The sequence below is a fragment of the Salminus brasiliensis genome, chromosome 3 (genome assembly GCF_030463535.1).
Source record: "Salminus brasiliensis chromosome 3, fSalBra1.hap2, whole genome shotgun sequence".
Taxonomy (NCBI): domain Eukaryota; kingdom Metazoa; phylum Chordata; class Actinopteri; order Characiformes; family Bryconidae; genus Salminus; species Salminus brasiliensis.
In genome coordinates this window covers 28,601,889-28,613,128 of record NC_132880.1, presented here as the reverse complement: position 1 = coordinate 28,613,128, position 11,240 = coordinate 28,601,889, and the positions used below count along the sequence as shown (strand labels likewise).

At 38.1% G+C, this 11,240-nt stretch overlaps 2 protein-coding genes across 2 annotated transcripts in view; one reads left to right on the top strand and one right to left on the bottom strand.

Annotated features, from left to right (window-relative positions):
- Positions 1 to 1,431: 1,431 nt before the first annotated feature.
- On the top strand, positions 1,432 to 7,612 carry c1galt1a (core 1 synthase, glycoprotein-N-acetylgalactosamine 3-beta-galactosyltransferase 1a). Its single transcript, XM_072674757.1, has 4 exons — positions 1,432 to 1,613; positions 2,661 to 2,829; positions 6,117 to 6,775; positions 7,257 to 7,612. Exons 2-4 carry the CDS (start codon positions 2,679 to 2,681, stop codon positions 7,407 to 7,409), a joined length of 963 nt encoding a protein of 320 aa, XP_072530858.1. The 5' UTR covers positions 1,432 to 1,613; positions 2,661 to 2,678; the 3' UTR covers positions 7,410 to 7,612.
- Positions 7,613 to 7,678: 66 nt separating this feature from the next.
- Positions 7,679 to 11,240, bottom strand: part of col28a1a (collagen, type XXVIII, alpha 1a) — a 35,638-nt gene continuing 32,076 nt past the window's right edge. Inside the window, exons 33-35 of the mRNA XM_072674756.1 lie at positions 9,994 to 10,151; positions 9,164 to 9,440; positions 7,679 to 8,808 (exon numbers count right to left, since the gene is read on the bottom strand). Coding sequence (XP_072530857.1) covers positions 8,636 to 8,808; positions 9,164 to 9,440; positions 9,994 to 10,151 — 608 coding nt within the window. The 3' untranslated portion in view covers positions 7,679 to 8,635. The remainder of the gene's footprint in view (positions 8,809 to 9,163; positions 9,441 to 9,993; positions 10,152 to 11,240) is intronic.

Genomic DNA, 11,240 nt, shown 5'->3' with positions numbered 1-11,240 from the left:
TCGCTGGTGTTTCATCTCAGAGACCCGTTTAGGCGTTACTGCCCTCTTGTGTTCCAAATGGCAGCACGGTCCCAAATGTTTCCAGATTTGTAGATTTTTGGGGGAATAAATAATGCAAAAAAAAACAATATAATGTTATAATTAATTTTAAGACTAGCAACAGGCGTGAAGTGATCTGCATCTTTGCTGCTATGGGCTCAGCACGCTCCTAATTGTACTATGTAACTTGTGGAGCGAGCTGGACAGTGCTGGACAGTGCTCCAGTCATATTGGTGTAAAATCCTGTAATCCTGTCAGTCAACATGATTCCTTTGTTTTCAATGCAGGTTCCATATCTCTCATCTTGTATAAAGCACGTGCTCAAAGTGAGATGCGTCTTTACTGCAGTGAATTACACTGGCCATAAAAGCCATGTAGGACAGTTTCCCAGACAAGCATTCGTCCTGGAGAGCATTCCTCAAACTCCCACTCGCATTTCAGTACATTCACCATTTACAGTGCCTAAAGAAAGGCTCCCAGAATCACAGTGGACTGCTGTCACCCAGCACACAGTCTGTTTACCAAATCAAATCAAATAAAATACATACATAGTCATACACAGTATAACTTGCAGTGAAATGCTTTTATAACAGTCTGCCCACATCAAAGCTATACAATAAAGATCTACATTTAAACTTGACTAAACCTTAACTTAATGAAGTAAAGTGCAAAAGTGCAAAAGAAAAATAAAATAAAAAAAGAAAAATAGAATAAGTTACATTTAAGTTAAAAAATAAAATATAAAAATATGAAAGTATAGAAATATAGAAATATAAGCAAAAAAAATAAAAATAAAAATATATATACACAGATGAAATAGTGCGTGTCTGTGTGTGTGTATATATATATATACACATATGTATACATATGTACATATTTATCTGTATGTGAATGTATGTGTGAGTTAAAAAGAAATATTTTCGTTATTGTCCGTAGTGTGTTTTCCGCGAGCCATGGTTGTGTATTGTAGTGAGTGAGGGTACAGTTTGTGTATGTAGATATTTTAATTTAGTGTCCTAAATTACCAGACTGTTCTCTTGCAGGTGGCACCAGAGCGCAGTATTTGCATGCCGTCTATCATGCTACTGAACAAGCAGGAGGCACTGAATCGTAACACAAGCTAGATGTTATGATGTTTCAGACCTTGGCTGAGAGAATGTTCCCTAACCGGACCTTGGTAGTAGTTGGTGTGGAACAACAGATAACAAACACCACTACCTGCCAGTAAGCTATCTGCACCATGTGGGAGACTGGGGTTTGATTCCTGGTCGGGATATTGGTATGGGTCTACTGTTTCTACCCATCTCTACACCCTTGATAGATCAATACCTTCATGCCATTTAAACTTTCAGGATACGACAGGGCTTGGCATGGGGCGTGTGTATATATAGTCTGAGTCTAACAAGAAAATACTATAACACTCAGCTTTCACCTGCAGGACTCTAGCACAAAGCCTTCCCACTCCCTGAGCATTCCTGCAATGGGATTGGCCACATTTACAAATTGACTTTGTTCCTAGTCATGCCTTTAGGAGCCTACATGCTGGATATGCTGGACATGCATGTGGACACCTGGTAAGTTATTATTTTTTTTCTCCGGGTAAAAAAACAATTTTGTACTTTACACAATGTTTAGCATAGTGATAGACTTCCATCCTTTTTGTTTTAGTCTATGTTATACTTGGTCGAATACTTGGTCAACAGTGACCAGGTCTTTCACTAATTAATGGTATGTATGGTTTACACTGGACTAAACACTGTAGTGTTACATTTCGGACCAATAGGAATGCTCTAAGTTACTTGGAATGAAGTCTTTCTACATTGACTTCCACTGAAAGTTAAAAAGGTTTTTTTTTCTTTCTCCTGTCAAATTGTTGTGTTGGAGATATATGGTTTTCATTGGACAGCGATGTAATGTTCTTTGAGCTCTGAGAACAAATTGTAGGAGAATTAGGTAGATAGATAGATGAAATTAAATATTTGTTCCTTAATAATATGGAATATATTATCACTGTCACACAAAAAAAACTTGTATCTCCTTTTTCTCCTGTTATTTCCATTTTATCACAATTTCATGATGAATAGACTAATAAAAATGCACCATAATGAGTTGGAATAAATTCTTTTTACTTATGACCTCCATTGACAGTTAAGCCATTTTTCTTCCTGGTTAAGCAGGTTGACCAGGTTGGCTCTTGCGGATGCATAGTGTGTTTTTGAGTTTGCCAACATGGTCATGGACTGATTGTATGACCGTATGACTGTCAAATTGGAGCAACTAAACCAAAATCGAACCCTAACTTAAGGTCTTTTTAAACCTCTTTTTTTTAAGTACTAAGCTTATCCTGCTTATCCTGCCTAATCAGCTTTAGCTGGCCTGGCTTTTTTATTAGATCAATGACCTTTTATGGTAATACGTAACAGTTCTGAAGATTATTGTATAGTTGAGGACTAGAAAAAGACTTTACCCTTCATGGCCAGGATGGCAGATACTGTATTGGCTGATTTGTTGTGATTTGGTGTTAATGTACAGTGTTAATGAAGTCCTCTGTGTGACAGGTGACATATTGCCTAAGGGTTTGGTGACGACGCTAATATTTTTTTGGGTTGTTTTTGTTTCAGGTTCCTGGAAGAAACACAATGAAACACTTTTTCTCTCGAGTCCTCTTCCTAAGTGGAATAGCAGTGGGATTCTTCACACTAAATACTTTCATTAGTGTTTCAAAAACCAAAAATGTAAATGCAACCCCACAACAAATAATGCAAAAGATGCCTGAGATGCAGAATGTAGGTAAGTTACAATGAAGCTACATATTAACTCTTGCTGCTTCTTTGCCATTCAGACACTTTCATACTCTTCTTCATTTGCTGAGCTCGGCAAAGAGATAAGACAGCATTGTACCTTGGTACCTTGTACGACAGAGGTCCAGACACAAAAACCAGCAAAGCTCCTGGTACCTACCACCAAAGAAATCATTGGGTTTCAGAGCATATGTGCTGTCAGAATTGCTACAGCAGGCTTCTGCAACAGATGACTGTTCAGGAAGGGTTTTCAGAGCTTGTTGGCAGTTTTGGAACTACATTCCTTCACATTGACAATCCCATTGACAGTTATACCAAAGGCATCTGTGGCATATTTGCTTCTTTTGGACTCTTCCAGCATGTAACCGGAAGCACACAGTCTCACTGTGTCACACTGTGGATCTCAGATAACTCAGGGTCTCAACATATCAGCCACTGTTAAGGATGTCACTTTGTCAGATTATTATTGTGTGTTCTTTGAAATGTACGTAGTTTCGGTTGATGATGTAAATAATTAACATGTCTTTAATGATGTGTAAATTACACAGTCACACATATGCATGTATAATTAGAGTTGATATAACTGAGAGATATTAGTGAAGACAGTATGACAGGTTTAGGAAAGTGTTTATTATATTGTTTTTCTGATTTATTATATCTTTGGTAAACTATTCATGGTTAATAATTGGCTTTCAGTCTGTAAATTTATTTCAGTCTGTATTTATGTTTTATTCAATTTATTTATGTTAAGTATCAAGTATGGAAGTATGGAAGACTCTGAGGCAGAAGCTGATGTGTGCTCAGACCCATCGACTGAAAGTATCTATCCTAAATTCCTTGTTCTACAATTTGCATGGCACGATGGTACTGGGCAAGATATTTTGTCTGCAGCGTGTAGGTTAGCCTCACTTTTGAATCAGGTGTGACACATCATTTTACAAGCAGATATGACTCGGAAACAATCCAATAAAGATCCTTTAAATACCCAAAGTGAAACTAAAATAAAATTTATTTAAAAATAAATGCATACTCCAGCAAGGTCCTTCAAATTCTGTAAACACTTTATTGTTAGAAGCGGTGAATCATCTAAATCATAGCTTGCCATTAAGTCCTCAAGCTCTTAGTCCAAATCAAAACCTTTGTCAGAATCAAAACACATCTCTGCTATCACAGGTGACACTTTTCAAGAGTTAAATCAAATTCTGAAAACTACGAAAGAATTTTCTATGACAGCAATGAACAGGGTCAACTAGCATCTACGAGTGCTGTTGATGATTCACAAACCCCTACAACCAGTTCTGTTAATGACTTCTCTGTAAATGCCTGTCCTTTAACATTTGCAAGTGACAGAGAAGATCAGGTAGATTTGACCTCAAATAATGATATACATCAACATAACTTTCCAAGACAGCATCAAATTCATAATCAAAGAGAGAATCATTAAATGGGAAATAGAAAAGATCCAAACATAAGAATAAACCATCTAGACAAGTTCAACAAAGATTAGACAAGTTCAGAGAATAGATGGAGAGTACATTTTATATGGCTTGGTAACGTCAAAAGCTTTTTATCAGTATGTTCTTGAGATCCTAAATGCAATGATAAGTCATTAACAGAACTGGTTGTAGAGGTTTGTCAATCATCAACAGAGCTTATATATAATAGTTCACTGCTGTCATAGAAAATTCTTTCGTTTAAAGTTTTCAGAATGTGTCTTGAAAGTGTCAGCTGTGATAGCAGAGATGTGTTTTGATTCTGACAAAAGTTTTGATTTGGACTAAGAGCTTGAGGACTTAATGCCAAGCTATGATTTAGATTCACCGCTTCTAACAATAAAGGCTTAACAGAATTTGAAGGACCTTGGAGTATGGAGTATGCAATGACTTTGATTGAACTCTTAGGAAATGTCACATATTTGTGTCGTGCTTACAGGACTAGGGTTAGTGTCGTCAGCTGTATTTGAGCTGTATTTGCCTTTTTAGTTTCACTTTGGGTACTTAAAGGATCTTTATTTGATAGTTTCCGAGTCATATCTACTTCTAAAATAATGCATCACACCTGGTTCAAAAGTGAGGCTAACCTACACGCTGCAGAAAAAATATCTTGCCATCAATAGTCGTCAATGAGTGAAAAGCTGCTCAGGTGAAGTTTTGCAGCATTTTTTTGCAGCAGGTTTTGCAACTGAAAGTACAGCTCCACCCTGTTTATTTTACACCAAGGAAGGAATTTGCAGATCATCTGTGGTCCTCCACATTTTAAAATATTTTTTTGGTGTTGCTGAGCTCACAAATGCAGCCCTTCTTTTTAAAAGTGTACCAATACCCCTCCTAAAGTTCTCATTTCTCTCAGATTCAGACCTGCTTTTATTTCCTCATTATTTCAGGACAGGTTATCTTCCTAACCTGTCTTAAAAATAATGAGAAATAATGAGAAGACAGGCCACACCTGGCCATGAAACTGCTTATCAGGCAATTGTCCAATTACTTTTGAACCTGTGAAAATGAAGGGACTGTGTAAAAATCATGTAAAATCTGTAATTCCTGAACACTTTAATTTAAAGCAGAACGTCTAAACTTCTGCTTTGTCGCTTTGATTGCTTCATTTCAAACCCATTCAGGTGGCGCCAGAGGCACAATTAGAAAAAATACTAATGGACCTGATTAAAAATGTGTTGCATAATGTACTGGCCCTTGCACTAACTTACAATAACTGGCAAATTTAAGAGAGAAAAGCAAAGTCTGTTTGACAATAATTTTTCAATTTCTTAACATTATGAAAATCCCTTCATTTGCAAATGTGCTTTGTCATTGGCACACTCCAATACTTTTGAAAACATTTTTGCAATTGCATTGTAACTGTCATTTAAATGCTATTGGTGGGACCTGGTATGGTGTGTATTAAGGAGACAGTGTTAGCATGTGTGTAAAATATAGTTATATTTTTTGGAGTCTTGGGTGGAATGGCTAGGACGTTAGATTAGCTAAATTCAGGTATTTCATAACTCCAATTAGAGCACCACATACTGCTGAGACACGCAGCAATGTTTGTTTCAGAAAATGTTTAGTGAAGAAAATTTGGTTAATAATAATATTTATTTTTGTATTATAATTGAGCTTGGGCTCTGCAATTTCAGCTTTCAGGTTCTTTCATAATTGAGGGAAGGCTGAGCCACAATGTCATGTTGTTAACACTGAAGTATCTGTTTAAAATGTGTTTGCCAACCTGGAAGAGAATGTTCCTCATGCTCTTTCTCCTTTTTCTATTTTTCATGCAAAGACAGAAGCCTTGCTACAAATCTCACCCAGAGAGTCAGGCTGCTATGTTGGATATTAACAGGACCCCAGTTCCTGGAATCCAGAGCCAAGCATGTCCATGCCTCTTGGGCCAAACGCTGCAATAAGGTGCTCTACATGAGCTCTGAGAAATCCGACTTTCCAACTGTGAAGCTCAATGTGTCAGAGGGCCGAAATCAACTCTACTGGAAAACCATCCGGGCCTTCCAGTACATCCACAAACATCACCTGGACGATGCAGACTGGTTCCTCAAGGCAGATGACGACACCTTTGCCGTCCCAGAGAACCTGCGCTATTTGCTGTCAAAACACAACACGGAGGAGCCTGTCTATTTTGGCCGTAGGTTCAAGCCGTTTGTTGCTCAGGGTTACATGAGTGGTGGAGCAGGGTACGTCCTGAGCAAAGAAGCACTTCGGAGATTTGTGAAGGGGCATGAAGATGGACGCTGTACTCACTTCACAGACATTGAGGACATGGCTTTGGGCAGATGCATGGAGACCATGAAGGTTTCAGCAGGTGACTCCAGAGATGTGATTAGGAGGCATACATTTCATGCTTTTACTCCAGAGAAATACTTGCATAAGCAACCGCCTAGTCCGTGGTCCAGCTACTTTACGTACGAGTACTACCAACATGTTCAGGTAAATATGACAACAGACATCAAAGAAAGTTTTGCACAGGAGCTGAGGCCTTACTGTTTTTGTCCTGGGAGCTGTTTGATGTGTGAAATCTGATATCCCAAAACAAACACTATATCATATATGGCTTCCTGTAAGCATGCTACCTGTCTACAGCAACCACATCCAACCGGTGCAGCTCAACAGCCACATCTCACTTCGTCTTACTATGGTTGGCAGGAAACGTTTTTTTCAACCATGGTAACTTCGTTAATCGTCACCAGTCATTAAAAGTAAAATAGCATACACTCAATGGTGTATGAGGTGGGGCTATTCTCTGGTAATAGAGAATGGCAAGCCATAGGCTTTTTAGGGTTTAACTGTCCCATTTTCCTTGACACTTTTGAGACGCATTTTATTTATCTTACAAATTCACACTATTAAACAAATACAGCCTGACTCTTATTCAACACACTGATGTGTTGTTGGTTTGCTTTCTTTCTAGGGCCCTGCATGCTGTTCAGACTTTGCAGTTTCCTTTCATTACATATACGCAGTGGAAATGTACACGTTGGAGTACTTCGCCTACCATCTACGTCCATATGGATACAAGCACAGGTTTCAACCAGAGTCTGCCACACATGATGAAAGTGTATGACGCTGTGTCTTCTGTGTAGTGTTTTTTGTTTTTTTTTAACTGCAGCACATCTTTTAAAAAGAGGGTTATTTGAGGTAAAGGTAACGGTTCTAAATAGAAACATAACTAAGAACTGTCTTAACGCTTACATAGTTGCATTCCTGGTTCAATGTTTCTTCAAATACAAGGGAAACATATTCCATAATGTACTTAAAAGGGTGGTCATAGTGTTGCTATATATTTCTAATATGTAATTTATTTGTATTTTATTCATTTATTTTCATTGTATAACTTGATTTCACAACACATTTGTAACATTTCTGTTTAAAACAATGTCTACATTCATTCACTTTTTAGGCCTATTAAAATATTAAATTGTCTGTGATCTACTTCCACATTTCTGTAATCCACACCAAAACACAATTACTGATGGAGTAGTTCTGAGTAGTTAGTTATACTGGCACAGGTTATACTGCTATACTGGCAAAACAGACAAGACTACAGAATTTGGATCTCGATCTTTGCATTACTTATAGTTTTAAACCTAAACCCTGGTATGCTGAGTGTTTTTACTCATTTAAAATACATAATAACAACAGCATTCACACACTCATTCATTCATTCATTCGTTCATTCATTAAAGACTTTAGTGATGAACACAGAAATTCAAGGGTGGTTTTCAGAACACTGATTAAGCCAAGCCTCTGATAAAACCTACACTTCGATAGCATGATCCGGATTAAGGATTCATAATGAATACATGAACACAGTCCTTTTTGTAGTCACACATGACAGCCTTAATATTTCTTTGGAAAACCGACCCCCCAAAATGAGCACCTTCATTTTTTTCTGTTGAAATATACACAGACTGGCTAAAACACAGTATTCTTTACACTTTTACCTTACAGTTACAGTTAGAGACCAGTAAATAACTTTTCCCTAATAAAATATATATACTACCTTGGACCAATTGTATTTACATTGCTTAAGATTAAATGACTTACCCTTAGCACTTGTAAACCATTTCGAAATCGCTCATCAAAATCTGGATCATTTTCTCTTCACAAAACAATGCAGGAACCAAACTAATATATATGTTAATCAATTCAAAATAGCCAACTCGAAAAGGAAAACTAAACTAAACAGACCACGTTTCTGTACAGTGCACTGAAGTCAATGTAAGTGAAGGGAAACCACTAACACAAAACTGCTGCATTGAAAATCAGGACTCATGAGCAAACGTTCGGTTATGTTCGTATGCAAGTCTTCTTGCAGCTGTCATGCGTTTCAAAGCGGTTGCTGTTGCCATGGCAACCACCGTACCAGAACTGGGCGCAGGCGTTGGCCTCGGGGTCGTAGTACCATTTTATCTCGTAGTTCCTGCATGGCCCAGGGTCTAGCCGCTGCCTGCAGTCTACACCTGTGAATAAACACACATCATTTTTCTCATCAGTTATTAATGATAAACTACTATGAAATGCACAGGAAATGGGCTTCCAGTGGTTGGATGTGGGAAACACTGCTTTTACGACTACGCTTCAAGCCGATCTACCTAGAACTTAACTGAATCTTTATGTCTGCAGCTTGTCATTATTTTATACATCCCATAAGGATATATCCTACTCTGTAATAATATACAGTTTAATAATGTATCTGTTATCAAATTATTACACTTTATCTAAAGTATGGGTTTAGTCTACTCTACACACCTCTGTAAACATGTGACACTTCCATGGTTTTACAGTAAACAGTATTGTATTATAGAAGATGTGTACCTGGTATAAAGCTGTCCAACTTTCTGGGGGGAGGGGGAAGCTGTGGAGGGGGGGTTTTCTCCAGGTCTTGCATCCAGTTAGAGGGGGTACGAGGTCCCATTACAGACACGGCGGGAGACTGGAGATTGGCTCTGCTCCCAGACGACACTGCTGTGAGCTTGTGGAGCTCGCTCGCTGGCCCCTCAAAAAACGACATGCTTCTGCTATTCTCAATTTCATTATCAGCGCTGCCATCATCTCCCCGAGGAGGAGCGGGAGTCTCCAGTGGAAATTCAGGCTGTAGGGAAAAAACGTTGTGTTACTCTGTGTGTTTATGTTTTCAAAATCATAATTTAGTTTTCTTACTTTTATGTAAATACCAAGACATTAACATATATGCACCTATTCAGCCTGCAGCAGTTTAGCCCCGTCCATTCATGCTTAGGTTTTGTTTACATTAGGCGTGTTTCTTGAAACACGATACAGGTCAGCCAATCAGAATGGTGGTCATTTTTATATTTAGTCTTAAAGGTGCCCTAAAATGGAGACCTGTATTTACCTTGACCTAGTCGAGAGTTTAAAACATGGAAAAATATGGGAGCGAAAATGGCTGACTGGTGACTAAAAGCTAACACTAGGAGGCCTGGAGAAGGGAGAATAGCTGACCGGAAGCTAACTCACACACAACAGCACAAAGCATGACTGTTTGGGTAATAGCAAAGCTGCAATTACACTCTAATAAAGTATTTTTCCAGAATTTGATGGGAACTGTTGTAAAATGTTTGGGGGTGCAGTACAGTTGCTACCGTTCAGTGTACAGTGGGATGTGAGCAATTGGCAATTCCCCTCACCTCTTTGACAGCTGTACGGCCGTTGTTATCATAAGTGGGTGTCTCTGGACTCTCAACTGCAGGCCCAGGACTAAGTGGGAACAAGCCATTGCGACTTGGACCAAATACCCCGCCGTCACCATGCTCACAAATCCGACTCAGAAAGATACTTTCCAAGGCTGTGAAAATAAGGAATATAATGTAGATTTAGTTTCAGCAGGTGTTCCATTATCAGCAACTGCTACACAGTTTTCTGGATCTACCAATATTGTCCACCATCACCACACACTTAACAACTTTAAAAAGAGCTGTAAAAAGTGAATACTGCAAACTGAATAGGAATACTTGCTCTATCTCTGCCCAGTCCCACCCATTTTCTTTTTTTTATGGTGCAGAACTGAATTTCTCTCTGTCCTAACTAAATTACAGCACAATATTTTTTCTGAGTATGTGAAGAGTATGCTCTGTACTTCCAGAGCATTACACAGAGGCTTGGATCATAAAGTCAGAGACCAATTATAGAAAACAAGTAACTACAATAACCAGTGTACAGTAACAGCATAAACTGCACAGTAACATGCTGACTGTGCCCATTGTAATATTTTAACTGATGATTGATTTTTTTTGTTAGCGTTCCAAAAAACATGATATTTTTTCAAGGATTTTAATATTATTACATGACCACACAGAAGAAAAATATACCATTCTTAAGTGACTTTTAGCCTATGGACTTTATAAGATTAAAAGAGCATTAGACAATTTTCCCTCCATTTCTTACCAATTCAAAGCCGTGCAAAATGTAAAAAAAATTAAATAATGATCATTTTAGCAATGGCATCTGAACAGGTATATCAGGTGCCTGAGAACACCTGTTTGGAAAACAGGTCTGGCTCCTTGTCTGTGTTTACCCTAATCCCTGTATGACACGCTCTTTACTAATCCGTCACAAACACAAAAAGACTCTGCATGACAAGAAACGTGCTAAGACAAACATTAACACAGCAAATGCTTCTTTCCTAAATAAGGGAGAATTAATACGTGCAAAGGGGATGAAGTTTAAATGCAGAATTATTAATATTTCCCCCCTTGGACAGGAATTAAACGCTGTAAATTTGTATAAAGCGCTGTTGAGTGACAGACTTCACATAACAAATGGAGAAAATCTAGGGAAAGCTTTGGGTTAAATCCTTCAGAGAAATATATGTAATACCGGTCAGCTGTGGCCAATGATGCTAATTAAATAAAAATCTAACAGGTAGTGACAGATA